The sequence below is a fragment of the Fundulus heteroclitus genome, chromosome 7 (assembly GCF_011125445.2).
Source record: "Fundulus heteroclitus isolate FHET01 chromosome 7, MU-UCD_Fhet_4.1, whole genome shotgun sequence".
NCBI lineage: Eukaryota > Metazoa > Chordata > Actinopteri > Cyprinodontiformes > Fundulidae > Fundulus > Fundulus heteroclitus.
In genome coordinates, this window is record NC_046367.1 from 43,628,815 (window position 1) to 43,650,437 (window position 21,623).

At 43.0% G+C, this 21,623-nt stretch overlaps 1 protein-coding gene across 1 annotated transcript; it reads right to left on the minus strand.

Annotated features, from left to right (window-relative positions):
• Window positions 1-414: 414 nt before the first annotated feature.
• LOC118563793 (heat shock 70 kDa protein 12A-like) lies at window positions 415-10,966 on the minus strand. The gene is made up of 4 exons (XM_036139727.1): window positions 10,768-10,966; window positions 10,523-10,694; window positions 1,488-1,649; window positions 415-1,288 (listed from the first exon to the last, which is right to left on the minus strand). The coding sequence occupies exons 1-4, from the start codon at window positions 10,945-10,947 to the stop codon at window positions 684-686; spliced, it is 1,119 nt and encodes a 372-aa protein (XP_035995620.1). The 5' UTR covers window positions 10,948-10,966; the 3' UTR covers window positions 415-683.
• Between the last annotated feature and the right edge of the window lie 10,657 nt (window positions 10,967-21,623).

Here is a 21,623-nt window from a genome sequence, read left to right on the forward strand (position 1 = left end):
ACAACGTGTGGCTCATCATGAAGCACAAAATACAACAACAGAGACCCCCGACTGTTGAGACACTGAAGTTGTCCATCAAGCAGGAATGGGAAAGATTTCCTCCTAAAAGCTTCAACAATCAGTGTCCTCAGCTCCCAGAAGCTTATTGGCTGTTAAAAGGAAAAGTGAAGCAACACCGTGGTAAACAGAACCTGTTCAGCTTTTAGGAACGTGTTGCAGGGCTCAGAGGAAAAATATTAGCTAAAAAAAAAACAATAGTTTATCAGTTTGAACATTAAATATCTTGTTTTTGTAGCATATTCAACATGAGCTGAACAGGATTTGCAAATCATATTTTATTTCTATTTACATTTTAAACAATGTCCAACTTCAGTGGAACTCAGTTTATATTTTAATACCTGGACCAGCATCTCTGTTAATAAAGTTATTTATTCTCATCATCAGGTAGTTATACTAGAATCCACTGATTTACCACAGAATCAGCTCTGAATTATAGACCACAGTACATCATTCTTCCATCAGCGATGTCCTCCATAAAGATAAATATTTTCTACTGTAGAACCAAAAATCAGGGATTAAAACTACATGTTGACACATTTTAACAACATTTACTTTCCTAAAAACTGTTCATGGAAATAAATCAGAGTAACAAAAAACAGAAAATGATTCTCAGTAAAAACAATTCAATCAAACTGGACCAACTCTGGGTTTCTCCCCAACTCTACGGCTCCTTTCAGGACCGCTTCCTGGGGTCTAAGAGGACACAGGACTTTATACTGATGTCCAAACTTATCAGTGATGAACTGACGGAGCATCTGGCTCTCAGCAAAGCCCCCCACTAACACAATAAACCCAATGTTGGAGTTTTCATTTAATACGTCTCTGAGACTCTTAGTGATTCTCTGCAGACTGTCATCAAAGAAAGACCTCAGTTTGTCTCTGGAGATTTTGATGACTCCATCCTCCCAGGAAGCTCCTTCCACTGAAGCAAAGAACGTTTTAATGTCTTTCTTTCTCTGAGCTCGTTCTCTCAGGGTATCTGGGCAGCTGATCTGAACATCTTCATCTAAATGTTTGAAACGGTTAAATTCAAACATCATTTTCTGAACCTCTCTGGGGAAGTTTTGTTCATATTCTATCCAAACTCCATCAGAGAAAATTTTTCGGAGGAACTCCCTGAATTTGCTGTCCACAAATCGTCCTCCCAGAGCGTATCCAGTGTCCATGTTCAGCTTCTTCAAGGCTCCTCCTTCCAGGACTTCATGAACAGTGAAGTGAACATATCGATCTTTAGACAAACAGGAAGAGAATAAAACAGAATAAAGCAGAAATCTCAGAAAACAACTTATTTCACATTCAAACTCACATCCAGCAAACTTTAATCTAAAAGTTTACATCAATCCTCATTTATCTGGATTCTTAGTGTGAACAAAGATTTTAAAGCTCGTCTGTCAATAAACATTTAATTAACCCTGTTTAACATTTACCTCCACAGTCGACAACAAGGTACCGTTTTCTGTCTGGGTTTCTGGTCTCCAGCAGAACTTTGGTTCCTTCTGGTTCCTTCTTAAAGTGAACTGCCACCTGATCTTGGTTCTGGGTCTCCAGCAGAACTCTGGTTTCTCCTGGTTCTGGACCTCCTGCTGGATCTGTTCAAACACAGAAACCTCACTGAGCTGCAGGATGAAACATGTTCAGTGTTTTCAGCTTCAGGCTCAGCTGGAGGTTTTTAGGCCGGTTTATTTCTCACCATCTCTGTCACCAGAGTCTGTGATGCTGGAAAACTCTGGAGAAGTTTCCAGATCAGTGACTCTGAGTCAAAGCAGCTCCATCAGACCAACCTTAGAAGGTGAACTAATGCAGTAAAAATGGACAGGGAGAGTTTTTCTGTCTGAGTGACGCGTCTTTGACAGATATTGGAGGAAAAGATGCTGAAGGTGTCATGATTCAGTGTTAGAGGAGGTGATGCTACGTCTGATAATAAAGCCCTGAGGCCTGAGATGAGGCTCCATTTAAGAAATGTCATTTAACCAGAAACATTTAATTTCTCTGAAGTCATGAGACTCAGGGAGAGATTGGAGTTGATGAGGAAATAAAACTGAAATGTAGAAGAATCAGACCTACTGCCCTGCATGGATAAGTTTATATAGACAATAGATGGATAGATAGAAATCTCTCTGTAGAGCTGCAGATGTGAGTTACAGCAGCAGCTAACCTTGGTCTGACGGGTTAAAGGAAATAAAACCAGTAACAGAGTTTTATTAAGGAGAAATAAATAACAGTAAAAATATTGTATGGAAACTGGAGAAATGTACAAAGAATATAGTACAGATAAATTTTTACAGTATTTATAGAAATGCTCTCAATAATAAACAGAAGAATTGGAAATAGTTTTTACATAAATACTCTAGACAAGATAAAACAGTTATTTTCTGTTCTGGTTAGATAATACACACCAAGTGGAACAGGCGCCTTATCCACTTTATACTTATACTTAATTATAAACAACTATAATTAAAGAAAAATACAAAAATAAACCAAACAATAAATAAATAAATTAGTTAACTTATTCACAAACCAAACAAAATGTACAAACAGCTCCTCCAACCGGCCCCTAATTGTCCATTAAATCACATTTACAGCTACAAAACATTAAAGGAGAGATTCTAGCATCATCAGTGGTTTATTCTATAAAAGGCTTTAATATTAAGTGATTTTTCTTTGTTCTGCATTTTCTTAATGATGAACGTGCAAAACGATTAAAGACAGATGAGGGGAGTGAACAGTAGAAAGATAGAGATGTCTTTCAGAAGCAGACAAATCTTTGTCTCTGGTCTCTCCAACAGGCTGGTTCTGGGTCTGGTTCTGGTTCTGGTCTAAAGCTGCACTGAACCAACCGGGCCTCCAGAACCAGCTTTGACTGCCAGGACTCTCCCACCTGCCACCATCCTCTGGGTGCAGCAGCATCAGCAACCAGGACGATGAGAGATGTTTCTGTTCTCTCTCCTCCATCTTTGTCTTTCCTGCATCAAGGGTAAAAACTCAGAGATCCATCTTTTCCAGAACAATTCAGCCACTTCCTGAACTTGTCTCCATCTTCTCCTCAGGTTCAGGTGTTGCTTTTCTAACAGTCCAGGTGGCGTAACAGGTTTGCCTTTAATATCAGGAGGTGATCTGCTGTGAGGACTTCTGGATCTTCTGGATCATCAGAGACCTGAGTAATGGGTCATTAAAGATGGCTGCAGTCTCACAGAAACAGTCAGCAATGCTTCTTCATCCACAACCTGCTGTTTTAAACTCAGGTGAGTTCACTTCTGACTGAGCCAATCAGGAGCTCCCAGATGCCACCTTGATGTCAGGCTGCAGGTGGATTAAAATGCCAGTTTATGCCATCCTGGACCAAAGTTTGGTGGATTTTGTCCCGGTTCAAAGCAGCCAGACTTTCTTTCAGTTCTCTGTTAGCTCCATAAATTGGTGCCATAGTCTGACCTGATGGAGGAGACTGGACCACGTCTACAGATGAATCTTCTGATCGCATTAATCCAGGAATCAGCATCAAGAGTAAAAGCCTCTAAATGAGCAGCACGGCTGGTCGGTCTGTAAATATCCTCCATACCTGCTGACTAGACTTCTGCCTCTTTTAGCATCAATGGAGTCAAAATAATCTCCTCCAGCATCTGGAAATGCAGCTTTATCTGGCGTTACTCTTTCTGGAGCAGATCGACCGTTTTTGATCCAAAATCTTTCCTCTGGTTCTTCTGCAGGTGACCCAATCAGACAGGATTCTCCTGCAGCAGAGTTTCTCTGATCATCCAGCATCTCTGACCAGCCTGGACAACATGTGGTTTGTTCCTGCGTCACCAAGCAGACGGTGAATGTAACGCTGAGTTAATGTTGCCTCATCATGTCCTTCCCCAGGATGAAAAGTAGGAGATGAAACATCTGGCAGGGCTTTTCATCTCCTCAGCAGCAGCATTGACAGTCACATCCTTTTTATTCCAGAACCATCAGCAGGAAGTGGATCGTTCCTCACATCCAGCTGAGGCCGTTTGTCTTCAGACTCAAACAGGAACTCAGGACCATTAATCCATCTGCTGAGCTCCAAGAAGTTCTCCGCTCTCATCCCTCCTGATGCCTCATCTGCTGGATGGTCTTCAGAGCTCACATATCTCCTCTGGTCCGCTGGTGCAGCTTCTCTGATGATGGACGCTCTGCTAGCAGCAAAGCTATGAACCTCTTTGCTTCACTGCAGATGTATTTCAGGACGGAGGTGCTGTCAGTCCAGAAAACAGAGGTCTCAGGGTTCAGATGTAACTCTCCATGAAGCAGTTGGTCCATGAGAACAGAGAGGACAGCTGCAGTGAGCTCCAGACCGGGGATGGTCATCTGCTTGGAGCAACTCTGGTCTTTCCCAGGAGGAATGTGAGGCCATCATGATGCTCAGTTTGTGATTTAAACAGGAAACTGTAGCTTGTCCCACCTGGCTGGCATCAGAGAAGTGGAGGAGCTGCTAGAACAGGACAAAAGTATTTATGCTTCATGCAATGATCCACTTTAAACTCTGATCTCCTCTCCAGATCCTCCAGCTGGTCCATGGTCTGGAGAAATGATGGAGAACAGCATCATCAGCCCAGGTTTCTCCTGCAGAGCTCTTGTAGCAGCAGGTTGGCAGCGATGATGAAGGGAGCAGAAATCCCAGGAGATCAGTGAGATCACTGCTGACAGGATTCCCCTTCTTCTATGGAGCGCTCTGGAAGTGAGCTTCTGGATCTGAATGCATCACTTTGAGGGAATCACTGCAGTCCAAGAGCCGCTGCACTGGAAGCTCATCTCCATCCATCTCCAACGTTTCCTTTGCTCTGTTGTCTGAGATGTTTGCAGCGCTGCACGGCTGTTACTGAGCCGCCTGGAGAGCCTGAATCCTCCTTTACTGCAGAGAGCTTTAAAATCCTGAATAAATGTTACTGCTTCCTCTTCCTCAGAGGTTTTAAACCATCATCAGATAAAAATCCTGCTGGATCGTATCGACCACTTCAGCTGGAAACTGCTGGGATTTGTCTCCTGCTGGTTTTCTTCCTGCATAATCTGCAGAGCTCAGAGAGGACACGGCTCCAGACAGATGGACTTTATCAGATATTCTTTGGGAATCAGTGAAGTGTCGCCATTAGGCCACCAGAGGAAGTGAAGGAAGTTTCTCTGTTTCTCTGGAACATGGACCTGGTGAAACATCTACCAGAACTGCAATGGACTCTTGTCTAAAGCTAGAAGAAGTCCCACAGCTGAGATGGTCCGTTCCTTTAACAGCTGCTGGTTCAGAGAAATCCCTTTAAATGTTGCAGCTCAATCAGAAACAACCAGTTTGTCTTTTCTGGCTGATAAACACCATGGTGAGGTAGATACCAGACTTTTCCTCCACCGTCCATTCAGGGATCATCAGGAACAGTTTCAGCAGATCCATCACAGATCAGGTCCTCCATTAATGAGATGTAATCCTTCTTGAAGCTCTTCTTCTCAAACTTTCTCTTCCAGCCTTGAAGACGTTGCTCTGCAGTCCAGATGTTCACTGGTTAGATGCAGTTTTCAGCTTTAAAGGGGAAGTCAGTCCAATAATGTCCATCAGTTCATTGTTCTGGATTGTTCATAATATTCAGAAACTTGATTTCTTCTCTGGACGTTTCAATCTGCTCTGGTGATGTTTTTTCATTGAAGTCATGATGGTATTGTTCAGTCAACGTTGTTTCCAGATGTTCAGCAGAAATCCTGGTAGCAGTGGCAGCAGGGCAGCCTGTCTGGTTCCTCTCACTCTGAAGTGGACCATTGATGAGCCGTCCAGCTCTGGTCCAGACTGCATCTGGGCCTTCATCCTGACTCTTCATCAGCTCCACGGCTCCTTTACTTTAGGAGCTTCTCTGCCAATCAGCAAACCTCCATCAGCATCCATGTTGTGGAGCTGCAGGTACGGCCACTTGTCTCCATCCTCCAGTTGTGGAGCGTTCCACCTTGAAACAGTAATTATTTATTGTGTCGTAACGTCTGGAGGTTCAATGAAACCATTTTTATCAAGTGCTGCTACTTGTAGACCAGAGATGATGTTTGTTCTCATAATGTCTTTATGTCCCGTTGTTCACAACTGAATCCTTGTGATTTTGTCTTTCAACAGCAGTTTTCTGGTCAAACTTTCTGTGTAAAATGTGTTTCTGCTGCCCGGGTCCAGAAATGCAGAAATCTGCTCAGTTGTCTTAGTTTCTAGACTCCTGACCTGGACAGCAATGATAGAAAGGACTGAGTGATCTTCTTCATCATCATCCTGATATGGCTACAGCTTGGAGTCATTGTGGAGGTAGTACTCAGAGGATGCTGTGGACGTTTGGTGGACCATCCTGCAGCTTCCTGGACAATGTGGACACTGAGATGTCCTCAGTGACGTCCAGAACCATCCTGAAGACCTCTGCAGTCTCTGCTCATGTGTCCCAGTTTTAAACAACCAAAATACATTAATTTACCTTAATAAAGTTCACTTTAACTCTATGTGGATTATCATTTAACTTTAATAATAATATTACTTTAAAATTACTTAGGAGTCAGTAGAAGCAGCTGTGGGTTTTGTAGAACTTTCTCTTATTTCCAGGTATTCATTCATTCTTCACTGCAGTAACATTTTTAATAAAACTGCTTCCTGTTTTCTTCTGCTTTGTAAAGCTGCTGTTGGTGTTTTTAGAGTTAGTCTGTTGTTGGTCCAGGATAATAATAAATGCATCAGATGCAACTTTAACTTTTTTTTTCAATGAAAGCAACAAGATCAGTGAATAACTCTCTGACCTCTTTTCTCCTGAAAGTCTCAGGCCACATTTCTCTATTTCTCATTTTATTTGGCAGCTTTAGGATGAAGTTCCTCATATTTGATGATAAATCCAGTTATTTAATCTGTGTCATTATGTTCTGTCACATTTAAGCATCACTTTAAAAACGGGGAAACTGTTTTTAGTGATTTTTCCTCATTTTTAATGACTGTCCAGTTGTTAATTTTATCCATTGATTGATGTTTAATTCTGTATTAGTTTCCAAAATGTTCAGACAGAAAACTTTTAGCTCTGAGAAAACTCAGCTCTGATGGTAAATGCTGGCAGCTACAAGGTCTCTAGGCTGCCCCCTGGTGGATTGTTCTAGAAAGTGCAAACAGTCCAGTTGGATGTTTTATCCTCCAGGGTCTCAGAGGCTCTGATTAATGATTTGTAGTGAAGAGGATCTCCATCAACAACAGGATGTTTTCTGGAGGAAACACAGAGCTCTGATGTTGCTGAACCAACATGGCAGTGATGTCATTTAGCTTCTGCTTAATGTCAATAAAGCTGTTTGATGATCATTTCTATTTCTGGCTGCAGCTGCGTAGTGAGTTTGGACTTTACTGAACATTTATTTGGGCTCAGACACTTTGTGGGATGTCAGCACTTTGAGTTACTGGCTTTTGTTTTAGCTGGACAGCTGTTGATCAAAGGTGGTTTAAGGAACATTAATTTTAATTTTATTTAGCTTCAGGACAAACATGTCGGCACATTAATTGAGTTTTAGCGCTAATCATGGCTAAAACCAACCTTTGGTAGGCGGGCACTAGGTGTCGCTTTGACCAATCAGCTCAGTACCTTCTGCTGAATGTCCCTCCTTTCCCTGAATGGATCTGATGGATCAGAACCAGCAGGTCCAGATTAATGTGCAGAACGTGGAGAGCTACACATTATCAATCCGGGTTGCCAGGTCAGCTATGATCAGGGATTGGTCCATGAAGGAACAAAGCAAAATGCAGAGCAATGGTCACAGATCTGTCAGAGCACCTTTTCCAGATCAGAGACTACAAAGAGAGAAGCAACCAGGAAGGTTTGTTACAGATTTACTGAAAAGTGACACAGCAGATAAATGTTGATTCAGGGAAGCAGAATGCAGAGGGTGTCAGAAGAAAGGACACGTTGGAAAAGCTTGTTGTTCCCGACCAGAGAGGCAACAAGACAAGCCAGCAGACTGGACCAGACATCTAGAGCCTCATCAGAAGTGGTTCCAGTCCAGAAAGAGGACAACGATGGATCACAGGGGATGGACACAAGGACACATGAACATGTTCAGGACATCCACCGTCCTCCAGAGAAGCTGACAGCTCTACGTGTCAAGATGAAAGAAGGTAAGTTCTGCAAAGAAAAACTCTGCTCCAGAATTTGTGAATCAGAACCAAACATTAACTTTAGTGTTGAACTGTTGACTGGAAAAACTGGAAAAGCAAACATTTGTCCTGAATGTGGAGCAGAAACTGATAAAACTTGTTATGTGAATGTAAGGGTTAATGGGAAGCAGCTGAAGATGGAAGCAGGAGCTGCTGTCTCTGTGAAATCTGAGAGACCGTACAAGAGTAAATTTAAAAAGCTGAAACTGTGAACTAAAACCTTAGAGCCAACAGTCACTAAGGCTGAAAGTTAAACTTACTGTGACTGAGCTGCAGAGGCACTAATCTCACACTGAACCTGCTGCTAGTAGAAGGAAATGGTCCAGCCTTCCTGGAAGGGACTGGATAAAACAGCTGAAGCTGGATTGGTCTCCTGTAAACGGAGGAACTACTGAGAGTTTAGAGGAGTTATGGAACAGATACTCAGAGGTATGTGAGCTCTAGGCAAGGTCACTGGTTTTAAAGCAGAACTACAAGTGATACCAGGGACCATTACCTAGTTTATAAACCCGGTTCTGTCCCTTATGCCCTTCAGGAAGCTGCAGAAACTCAGTTAATCCAGATGGAAGCAGATGGAGTTATAACTCCTGTTGATCACAGTGAACGGGCGACACCCACACTGAACATTGCTGAAGTGGATCAGTCAGGATCTGTGGGGATTATAAAGAGTCAATCAACCCTCTGCTGGAAGTGGATCAGGATCCTATTCCAGAACCACAGGATCTATTTACAACCAGCTGGAGGTGAGAACTTCACAAAGTTGGATCTATGACAGGCAGATCAGCAGGTAGAGCTGAACACTACATGGATATTAACACACAGAAGGTTGTCTCACGTCTGTGAGACACAATGAGGGCGAGGCAAACTTTCCAGCTGATGGGCCTCCAACCTGAAGGCAAATGTAACTCAGATAATCTCCTGATGCATTATGGGGGTTCTGGTTGACTCAGTACAGAAGTCCAAATCCAAATGCAGCTCTGTGTGTCGGTTTGATTCCCAGTTAGCAGACAAACATCAAGGTCCATGTCCCAGGCCTCCTGCTGCCTCTCCTGCTAGGACTCCTGCAGGACTGCTGGACAGACGCCTGACTGACTGACAGACTGGTAGAAAACCACAGAACCACCACCAGCATCCTGGTCTTCCCTAAGCCCACGAATTTATATCCCAAACGCCCCGTGGCCAGAACCAGAACATCAATATATATGAACTGAAGACGTTAAACACATATAAATAACTTTGATTAAAGATAAATACTAATGACTGACCTAAAATGGCCTCCATAGGAGAGTTTAAGGCCAGAACCACTGCTGGTCCAAAAGAACACAAAGACCCGTCCCACAAAAAGTCTGATTGATCCCCAAGATTTCTGGGAAAGTCTTTGATGGTTCAAGAGAAACTGAAGCAAAGCAGCAAGTCTGACTCTGAGGTTAAATAAAGGAGTGGCCTAGTCAAAGTCTGGACTGAAATCAGTGTAAGATGCTGTGAAATAACCTCAGACATCGACTCCTGCTGGAAAATCCTCCAATAAAGCTGAATTAAAAATATTCTGCAAACAAAAGTGGAAAAATATCCCTCTTCAGAGATTTAAAGATTTATTCCCAGAAACTAAAAAAAGTTTTTGATTCGAGATTATTATTCAATTTAGGAGGAAATTAAGTTTTTACACAAAGATTAGTTTGGATATCTTTATATTTTTAAATTATACATCAATATATTATTTGTGAGGTTTGGTTGTGGTTGTTGTGCAGGCTGCACAGTGGCGCAGTGGGTAGCGCTGTTGCCTTGCAGCAAGAAGGTCCTGGGTTCAAGTACACCCCTGGGTCTTTCTGCATGGAGTTTGCATGTTCTCCCTGTGCATGCATGGGTTCTCTCCGGGTACTCCGGCTTCCTCCCACAGACCAAAAACATGACTGTTAGGTTATTTGGCTTCTCCAAATTGTCCTTAGGTGTGAGTGTGTGTGTGAATGGTTGTTTGTCTCTATGTTGCCCTGCGACAGACTGGTGACCTGTCCAGGGTGTACCCCGCCTCTCGCCCAGTGAACGCTGGAGATAGGCACCAACAACCCCCGCGACCCCATGAGGGATAAAGCGGTTCGGAAAATGGATGGATATATTATTTGTATTTATTCAGTTTATCTTTAATTATAAATCGATTGATGGTCTGAAACATTTAAGAACAAAAATGTAACAAAAACTTAAATATTAACAGAAGTTATCAGCATCAACAGGATCAAACATATCATTAAAAATTCAGACCAAAGCTTGTTTTATGGTGAATGTTTGTATGACAGACTTTATAGATCCAGACAGTACCGTTACAGCTGGTACCAGCGCCTGCTGGTTCTGGAGGTTGATCCTGGGAGGTTCTGCTGTGGTTCTGTGTGATGAAGCCATCAGGTGGAGGCTTCAAACACCAGGCCAAAGCTGCTGCTGATTCCAGAGCAAACACCAGTTTGTCTTTAGTGTCTTCTCCTACAAGACCTGCCTGGAGGAGAAATAAAAAGTCTGATTCTTCTGAACATTTCAGAGCTGCTGGACTCTTAAAATCATGATGTTACCAGAACAGCAGCTTCTGTCATGAGCCGTTTAGTAAGATCCTTTAAGCTGTGAGGAACAGTCAGCACCCAGGTGAAGTCAGACGCTGAGATCTCTCCTCCTGCTGGATGGTGTTTGATGGTTTTCAGAGCATCGTCCTTCAGGAACCTCAGAACTTCTGTGAAAAGCTCCAGGAGCGTCATTAACTTGTTGTTGGCTGCTGTGATTCTCCAATACCAGCGCTCCTGTGAATAGATTCATTTTGTTAGTTTGTATCCATGAACAGGTCAGTTTGTCAGATTACTGATGGTAAACTACTGCAGTCTTAAAGCCGGTCCAAACAGAAACTGTTATTTTGTTCCTTCAGGTTTTTCTGCCTCAATAACAGATTTAAAGACGAACAAACAGATTTTACTGGTTTGAAAAACTGATCAGAGCGGATTCTCTGTTTTTATCTTTGATTTAAAATACAAAACTAATGTGTAGTAGATGGCTTTATGGTTCTATTTTAAGTCACATTTATCTATTTATCACATTTATAAAGGAAGTCTCAGCTTTTCCACAATGTTGTAAACAGGATAAAATAAACACAACAGCAAAGAAGTGGGTCTTCAGCAGAGATTGTAAAATTTCCAGGTCTGAGCTCCTCTGATATGGAGAGAAGATCGTTCCATAATTTAGATGCAGTGACCAAGAATAATGCAAAAGGTTAATGGTCATTTAAACACTGGTTCCTAGTTCATTAATGTGTCTGTTTAGATACCAGAGAAAGTCCTGATTTAATTAAATCAATTATAAAACTAAGATTTAATCTAGAGGTTTCCTTCTGTGGAGCAAATGGAGGCAACCAGCTTCTTCATGCCTGAAATAACCAGACAGGAAACATGAAAAATAATAAAATCAAGAAGCAGTGAGCAAACATTCAGACCTCCTCCTGGTTGTCATGTAGAGGCTGGGACTTCCAGCAGCAGCTGAGATGTTGACCTCAGTCCTCTGACCAGAACATGATGTTGACATAAATCTCTGAGTTATTCTGCTTCTTGAAAACATTTGTTGCCTTATTTCCCAGCAGAGACCAAAGGACAAAGTTAATCTGCTTTATCCCTTTAACAATCCTGGCAAACCTGGAAAGACCTCCCAGACCATGACCTTTGACCTGTGAAAGTAAGACCCCAGTAAAAGTGAAACTACCGGGTAAATTAGTATCGACAGGTGAGCAACAGAAAAGGAGCTGTAGTCAGTTAGATGGCAGAGATGTGAAGGAAACGTGGAGGATTGGTCATTTCTGACCTGATCTGGAGAGTTTATCAGCAGCCAGACCTTAATAGCTGCTCAGCTTCACCAGGAGGCTTCAATGAGGAAATTATATTCCTCCACAAAGTTGCTACTGATGCCTGAGCTTTGCTCTTGGAGTTATTGTCTAAACTGAACTGAATTTAAATCTGACTGATGAATAGAAATCCTCCCTGAGTTATTAAATCTACTTTGTTTTAGTTCTCATGTTCATGAACATGAGGTCAGTCAGCAGAGATGAAACATCAACAATAATAAGTTGTTTTTAATATTTTTGTGTCTGTAGACAAATGGAAACATTTCAGGAAAGTTAACAAAAGTGTAAAAACTGCAGCAGCTAAACAGGATCAGTCCTCGTCCAGAAGCTCAGATGATCAAAGCTGTTTAAAATCCCCATTTAGTCACGATCACAGACCGTCGCCTATCTCTCAAAAAATAGATAAGATTCAGTTTTAGTGATGAATTGATCAGATATTTATTATACGGATGTGAAGATTAAAATTAATTCATCAAGCTTGGTGCCTCAGTGTCTCTGAGCTGGATACAGATGTTTGGTGTTTAATATTTTACATTTTATTAAATATTACATGATTTACAAGCTGCTGTAGAAACAGTTTTAGGTTTAACTGTTGATTTTGTAATATTGTTAGATATTAATGATTTCCATTATAATTCACACATTTAATGTTAATGACATCACTGTATAAACCATTTCCTTTAGTTCTCATTGCTGCAGATTTAATTAAAAATAACCTCAGCTTCTTGTTTTTCAGGCCAAATTTTCCTCCTCAGTAAAAGGTTTGGTTGTGGTAATAATATAAATCTCTACCAAGCTGACTTCAGCGATACAGGGAGGCTGACATCCTCCTCCTCTTCCTCCTCCTCCTCCTCCTCAGGGGTGGGCAAACTTTGTGACTCGTGGGCCACAGTGGGTTCTTAAATCTGCCAGAGGGGCGGGGCCAGGAGCAGATGTATGAAGTGTTTGTGTAAACTACTAAATATGACATGTAAAGCCATTGCATAAAGGTTTTGCCTTTAACAGATAGTAAAGCATGAATATCCAAGGCTTATTGTACAAATTATTTTCCAAATGTGTTTTTTTCTACATCATAGTGAAATCATGTTCACTTTCAGCAGGAACAGTGCTGCTGGTCTCCCTTTTTACCAGTGCATCAAAGTCTGGAGTTAGTTTTTTATGGTAAATCTCAGGATAGAGCTCAGATGTTGGTCTGTTAACTTGATCTGTGATGGACTTTGTTGAAGTTCATGATGCTGAACGTCTGCTCTCACATGTAGGCTGAGCCAAGCAGCATCTTCTGTGTCGTCCTCCACAGGTTTGGAAACGTGGCTTCATTAAGTGAAGCATAAAAGTCCTTCAGTTTCAGAGAGTTGAACTTTAAATGGAGTCAGACTGAAGATCTCTGAGTTCCTGCTGCTTCAGGATCTGGTGATGATGGACAGGACACCAGCAGAAGTGACATTTTCTTTAAAAACCAGAGAACTGATGGCAGAATTCTCTGTAGGTCGCTCAGTAATTTCCTGCATTTTTTTAATATTTTGTGCAGCCTCTGTTTGCAAGGCTAATGTGGGAAAATTAGATTTATTTGAAATTTGTTCAGAGAATAAGTGAATTTGGATTTAAAGGATTTCATGTGTTTACATGTTGTGCAGAAACTTTATCCTCCTAGTTGTTCAGCTGTGGGTCATTTTTGTTTATTCTGCGATTTTATTTTTTTATGTAACTCTTAAAATTGTTTTGAATTCTGCTGTTATGTACTTTTTAGTTTTAATCTCTTTTTATCCTGTTATAATACATTTTTATGTTTTATCTATTTTGTCTCAGCATCTTTTTGTTTGTATTCTATCTTGTAAAGGTTCTTCTTTGTTCACCATATAAACTTCTGAAAAATGTTCTATAAATAAACTTTGATCAATTCCCCTGTAGTTTTAAGTTCAGCTCATTCATGTGTGAAAATATGTCCTCAGCAAATCAAAGTCACAAAGTCAGTTCTTGTCCCTCGGCTCAGGAAATTCATCAGATTTCCCCCATTAACTCCAAAAATATCCAGATCTCCTCTCTCAGCTCCAACACTTAGGAACACTTTGTCCAGACCTAACCAGCCGACACCAGAGCGGTAAATCATGTCCTGATGATCGGCTTCAGTTTCCTTCAGAAACGTAATAAACTGATGATGCTGAAGTTCCTTTGCTGTATGAAGTTAACAAGTTTTATAACTGGATTAACGACATGATTAAACTGGAATATTTGCTAATAGGTACACAGAGATTCCTGATGGATGAAGCAGCTTCATTCTCTCCATGACAGCAGACAACCGGTGATATAAATCCTCTCCCTGTTTGTCCTTTCAGGGACTCCATGGTCAGAAACTCTGTTATCTAAAAACTGTCATTAATCCTCTGTTAAAAACCAGGAGCCGATCAGTGTCTTTATATCGTTACTTTCATCCAGGGCCAGTAAATATAACTTAAAGGCCTTTTTGTTTAACTCACTGTTATATCTTCATCAATCAGTTCCATGCTGAGAGTCTCTGTCCTGCGTGATAAAATGATTTTCAAACTTGTCTTTGCTCTCCGGACACAATAAACCTGCTGTCTCAGCCATTCTTTAAAAACTCTCCTTCAACTAGCCTTTGCTAGTTTGAATGTCAGCATAAAACTTTCCTTGGTGCATCACTCTTGGATCGTAGTTTGTTAATGAAAAAAGTTTTGCTGAGTTTGTAAATCAGCCTCCAGCCTCTGAGCAGCAGCCTCCCTTCTTACTGACTGTCTGCTAGCATAGCTGCTGGTAGCAAAGAGCTGAAACTGTAGTCTCTGAAAACTGTGACCGTTTCTCTGCATATCAAACATACAGCGATGATCAGACTTCAGGAAAAATATTTCCACTCCTCATTAAACTCTCAGCTCTCACTGTCCACTTTTCTTTTCTTGCTCATTTTTACAGATGAGTTCAAAGGGCAAAGCATGTCAAAAAGTGTTAATAAAGGCCAAAGTGGTTGGAGTCTGCCACCTAGTGGGAAAAAGCGTGAATTGCAGAACAAAATGCTAAATGAATGAAATTTTATAATATTTTTAATTAGACAAGTTTGGCCACCGCATTAAAAATCTTGTGGCCCGCGGGCCGTCCTTTGCCCATGCCTTGGGGGGAGGAGGAGGAAGGCTGTTTACATGATGGTGTGACTGGAGAATATGAATTATGTAGAAAGGTAAACTGTTTTATCTATCTTTTTTTTTCTTTAACATAGTAACCAAAATGCAGTGGAATTACGCCCTACTTTGTGGGCATAATTCCACTGCATTGGTTACTATGTTAAACAAAAAACACAAAAAACCCACTCTCTTTCAGATCCTGGGACTAAACATTATTAAAGGGTGACTCTTGGATTTATTGCGGAATGAAAATAAAGGAAATTATTGAAAATAAATCTGAAGAGTTGGCTGAAAAAAAGACCGCTGACGCTGATTCTAGTGAGGTGGGACATTTACTAGAAACTCAAGTGGTCAAAACTAAAAGAACGATTAAAATGACACCAAAAGCTATTGTTGAAAAAAAAAAAAACTTGCAAAATGTAAGAGAATAAATTGAACAAGATTCAAAATCTAAAAGATAACTGAAGAACATACGCATGAAAAAAGGGTTAATGAGGTAAAACATTCCTTGGAAAAATGCATTTGTGTGAAGAAGCAAAAGACGGTCATAATTCTTTTGTCTGTTGAAGAAGGTGAAATACAGAATGCATGGTTTATAGCAAAAATGTTAAGTGAAAAAAAGTTTTATTCATCATGTGGTCGAAAAACTAAAAAAGACGATGGCGTTTCTGATGTGGTACGTCCTAAGGACAGCATATCAAATGCTTCCACTACACGTTCTCACCAAAAGAGTTCATCCAGTGTTAAAAGTTGGCAAAGTGGTCAATCAACAGTATCTGCTCGTATTAAAGCCGAGGCAGAAAGGGCTGCACTTCTAGCTCGAGCTGCAATGTTAAAGGAAAAACATGCTCTGGAGAAAGAAGACGCAGCGCTGAGAAGGGAAAAGGAGCAACTGGAGCTTGATTTTGAAATTGCTGCATCAACAGTTAAACTATCTGTGCAACAAAATGCTTCAGAGTTTTCAAGTGAAGCCCAAGAACCAGGAGATGGAATGAAGTCGTATCTGCAAAGGAGACAAGAACAAGAAACAGAACTCAACGCTGAAGCAATACCCTTTGAAACTTGGACTCACAGTTCAGTCCCACAAAGTTATCTCCCAGTACAACATAAAGATTCATGGAAAGTGAACGGATGCACTGAGGAGCAATGGAAGATGTGCACCGTTGGATCAAGACAGGAGACACAAGAAAAGAGTATTGGTAAAAACACAAACTGATCATTTGTCAGTGAAAGAGGAGCAGCCTGCCTCAACTGTTCAATCACATCAACTTCCTGTGCAAATACAAGGAGATTTATGTACCTTAATGCGTAAACAAAATGAAATCACTTCAACTCTTGTACAACAGCAACACTTATTGACTTTACCTACTCATGAGTGTCAGAGTTTAGTTTTGATCTGGTTTTATTTACTATTAGTTTTTGTTTCCTCCTCTCTCTCCCGCTGCAGTCAGTCACTAATTAGTCAGAACTCACTTCACCTGCCAGCCTCCCTACTTAAGCCTCCCTCTGCCTTCACTTTCCTGCTGGTCCATCATCAGACTCCACGCACTCCTCTTCTGTCTACCTGGTTTGCTCCTGCTAGTTGTTTTGTTTCCTGCCTTGGTTTTACTCTTGTTAATCTTTGCCTGCTGCTGCACTTAACCTGTCTCACCTCTGAACTTCAGGTGGAGCTGCTAACCCTGCTGTGGTTCTGGCCTGCAAGTATTCACCCTGCTGGTTCTGCTGTTGCTCGGGCCTCCAAGTACTCACTCTGCCGTGACTCTGGTCCTGCTTGCCAGCTCCTGCACACATCTACACCCCTGCTCCAGTTCAGTCCTGCATCTCTGGTTTCACCTGCCATTATCCACCTTCCTTGCAATAAACTCTCTATTTTTAGCTCTGTGTGCGTGCTCTGTCCAGGTTCATCCTAAGAGAAATCATGACAGTGAGATTCCAGTATTTGATGGGGATCCTCTCCTGTACAGAAACTTCATCAGAACCTTTGAACATGGAGGGGAAACCAAAGCTGATAATGCAGATGCTCTGTATTTTCTGGAACAATTCACAAAGGGTCAGCCCAGTGAATTGGTGAGGAGTTGCCAATATATGACTCCTGACAGGGGTTATCAACTGAATGAACACTTTGGAAATGAAGACAGGTTTGCTGCAGCCTATTTAGAGAAGGCTTTGGATTGGCCCACAGTGAAATCAGAGCATGAAGTCATTGCAGCAAGCACATAGAAACAGAGAAAAGGCTTGTGATGTCATGGAGCTTCACTACATGCAAGAGCTGAACATGCCAACCAACATGAGAGAAATTGTAACCAAGTTGCCATTTAAATACAGAGAAAGGTGGAGGACAACAGCTCATGAAGTTTTGAAAAAATACAATCGCAGAGCTTGCTTTAGAGATCTTGTTTTATTTCTTGAACGTCAAGTTAAGATAATCCCTGATCCAGTTTTTGGGGATATTCAGGACAGAACAAGTGGTCACACATTAAAGAATGTCAAAGTCTCAGTCCAAGTTCAGCAGAGTTGCAGGCGACAGCTTTGCTACTGGTGTTACCGTTGACACTGCTAAAGGTTAAAAATGAATTCCACAAAACCAGAACTTGATGGAGAAGATTGAAAATAAATGTATCTGTTGTTCCCAGTCTCACACATTGGAAGAGTGTTTAAAGCTGCAGAGAATGAAGCATTGTGATAAAATTAAATTTATGAAGAAGAGGATGTCCTTTGGCTGCCTGTGCAGTGGACACACGAACAAAGATTGCGACAGGCGTTTAATTTGGAAAGAGTGTGGTCAGAATCATCCTACAGTGCTTCATATTCCTGAAAGATTAAGAAAAGGCAAAGAAAGTGTACACTTGAAACAGAACATGTGACATCACCTTCCTCAGAGACATGTGGACAAGCATGTGGATTTACTGCTACCCCTGTGCTCCTAGTTTGCTCTCTGCTGTCGCTGGATTGCCTGCTTCCCCTGTACTCCAGCAGCCCTGCATTCCAAGAACTGTCTCGCTCTGCACCTCTGGTCTGACACAGCCCTACGTCTGAAAGAACTCTCTCCGGTCCTTCAGCCCCTGCTCCCATCACCTCCTGTTTCAGTCCAGTACAGCCTCTCTGGATTCCTTCCTCTACAACTCATCCTCCATCCAATAAACTTTCAGAAAACCAGCTCCGTGTGGGTGGTGTGTATTCTGGGTTCATCCAAAGACAAATTCGTGACAGAAAGATCTGGTATATTCTCCATCATGCTGTACATCATCCAAAAAAAAGATGTCTGAGGGTTGTGTTTGACTGCTCAGCTGAATTTAAAGGAGCTTCACTCAACAGCCAGCTTCTTCAAGGCCCAAACCTGACGAGTTCACTATGGGAGTTCTTGTCAGATTCAGACAAAAGCCAGTAGCCTTCATGGGAGATATTAAGTCCATGTTTTATCAGGTAAAAGTGGCTGAAGAGGATAGAGACTATATCTAATCTTTGTGGTGGCCTGGGTGACGCTGCCAGCAAAGGTTATGCTGCATGAACTCTGCCGAAGACATTGTGGATGGGCCGACGGCATACCTGCAGGGATTAGCCACAATGGATAGGTTGGCTGGAGGATCTGAAGGATTTGGCTTCTTTTAAAGTTGCAAGAGCGCAAAAATAGAACCAAAAGAAGAGAAATTTTGTTCCTGGAGATATAGTTATTGTAATGGATCCGGTGGCTCCATGAGGGTCTTGGCTTTTAGGCAGTGTTGGAAACCTTTCCAGACAAAGGTCTGGTACGCTCTGTGAATCTTCAGACAAAAACAAACATCCAAGAAAGAGCTGTCTCTAAGCTGTGTCTGCTAACAGAAGCTGAAAATTAGTTGTGTTGGAGCCGTTTGCATCTCTTTTGTTTTTCTGAATTTATTATGAACACATTTGCATTCTAATTCTACTGATTTATTTTTGTATCTTTAGTTGGAAACATGTTTATGTTTTCATTCTGATGTGCCAATTTGCTGCTCTTCCTGTATGGTGGGCGTGACGTTGACAAGCTGATCGATTGACGTAATATAGGTGCCGTCACCTACCGGACAGGTAGAGTGGAAGTGACAAACAGTTTTTCAACCGCGTGATGCGGGAGCGTTTTTGTTTGTATGCAAGTTAAAGACAAATAAATGCCTCTATTTTTCTAAAACGCGCGTTGGGATCTGACCTATACTCCTACTCTGAAGCGGTGGCTGCAAAGTTGCCGCTACATTAAGTTGAAAAACTGTGTCCCGAAGTGTCGGATATTGCCTGTTTGTGGATTAACGTTTCCAATGTGGATTACTTGAAGACTGGTGGATTACTTCAAGACGTGTGTGGAATTAACGTTACCTGGAAATCATCGTCTCAACTGTTCTGTGAGTAACCTGGTGGCTTATTGTTCTACGACCCAGGTGAGCAAACATTTCGAGAGACTGGAATATCGTTTGGATGGACAATAACGTTAGCAGCGCAATCGCTCATCTAACGTTACTTGTTGCTGAACTGAATGCCGACGTGTTAATTGGAAACGGACACTTTTAATGTTGTTGGATGATGCTAATACGATCAAATTGTCACGAATCGGAGCAGAGGACCCAGAATTCAGCCAGACCAGCAGAGGTTCAGATCAGGTTCTTTATTAACAAAAAGCAAAACAGGGAAAAAAGCCAAAAAGACCGTCAAACAAAAAGACGGCACAAAAATAAACAGAGTAACGGGGCAGGCACGGCAGGAACAGGCAAAACAGGATGGCTCAGGTTTCTGGAGACAAGGGGGTCAAAAATCCAAAAGCAAACCAATAAACAAATTTGCAGGAGGAGACTCACCTATACTCAAACAGACGACCTGGCACTGATGTCTGGTCTCAACAGTTTATATGGAAGTGGAAGCAGGTGAAACCGGTGAGAAGTGATTGCAGCAGGGGTGGAATTAGGCAGGTGTGCAGAATAAGTAATTAGACCAGACATCAGTGCTGAGGCTCAAAACAAGAACAGATCAGACAAATATAAATAGCTGACAAGACAAGTGGACAGAAACAAACTACACACACGATCTAATAAAGAACAAAACAACCCTGAAGTACAAACCTAAAACAGAAAATAAAGCTAAGACTAAAACTGATGACAAAACAGGATAAACTAACAGTAAACAAGAACCTAGACAAGACAAAACTCAAAGCAACCAGAGAACCTAAGGAAGGAGGGCAAAATACCTTAAACATAAACCAGAACGTGACAGAGCCCCTCCCTTAAGGGCGGATTCCAGACGCCCTAAAACAAGACAGACTAGACCGGGTGGGTGGAGGGAGGTACTGGACGGAGGGCCAGAGTCAAAACAAAAACAACCCAAACCGGGCGAAAGTCGAAAAACAAAAAACAAAGAGTCTGATGGGCATCCTGAACGACGGCCCCGACGAGTCAGGTTCTCCGGCGGGCGTCCCGGACGACGGCCCCGGCGTGTCTGGCTCTCCGGCGGGCGTCCCGGACGACGGCCCCGGCGTGTCTGGCTCTCCGGCGGGCGTCCCGGACGACGGCCCCGGCGTGTCTGGCTCTCCGGCGGGCGTTCCGGACGACGGCCCCGGCGTGTCTGGTTCTCCGGCGGGCGTCCCGGACGACGGCCCCGGCGTGTCTGGCTCTCCGGCGGGCGTCCCGGACGACGGCCCCGGCGTGTCTGGCTCTCCGGCGGGCGTCCCGGACGACGGCCCCGGCGTGTCTGGTTCTCCGGCGGGCGTTCCGGACGACGGCCCCGGCGTGTCTGGTTCTCCGGCGGGCGTCCCGGACGGTGGAACGAGACCCTCAGAGGCCAACGCCTGGAGAGAGAGAGAACAAAAACTGGCGCCGGACTAAAGGCTACCGGAGGTGCCGAACTACAAGCTACTAAAGGGGGCGCCTGGCTACAGGCGACTAAAGGCGGGGCCTGGCTACAGGCGACTAAAGGCGGGGCCTGGCTACAGGCGACTAAAGGCGGGGCCTGGCTACAGGCGACTAAAGGCGGGGCCTGGCTACAGGCTTCGGGCAGGGCCTGGCTACAGGCTTCGGGCAGGGCCTGGCTACAGGCTTCGGGCAGGGCCTGGCTACAGGCTTCGGGCAGGGCCTGGCTACAGGCTTCGGGCAGGGCCTGGCTACAGGCTTCGGGCGACAGTGCTTTGAAGCTACGATGAGCTAGCACTGGAGACGGTGCGCTAAAGCTACGAGGAGCTGGCACTGGAGACGGTGCGCTAAAGCTACGAGGAGCTGGCACTGGAGACGGTGCGCTAAAGCTACGAGGAGCTGGCACTGGAGACGGTGCGCTAAAGCTACGAGGAGCTGGCACTGGAGACGGTGCGCTAAAGCTACGAGGAGCTGGCACTGGAGACGGTGCGCTAAAGCTACGAGGAGCTGGCACTGGAGACGGTGCGCTAAAGCTACGAGGAGCTGGCACTGGAGACGGTGCGCAAAAG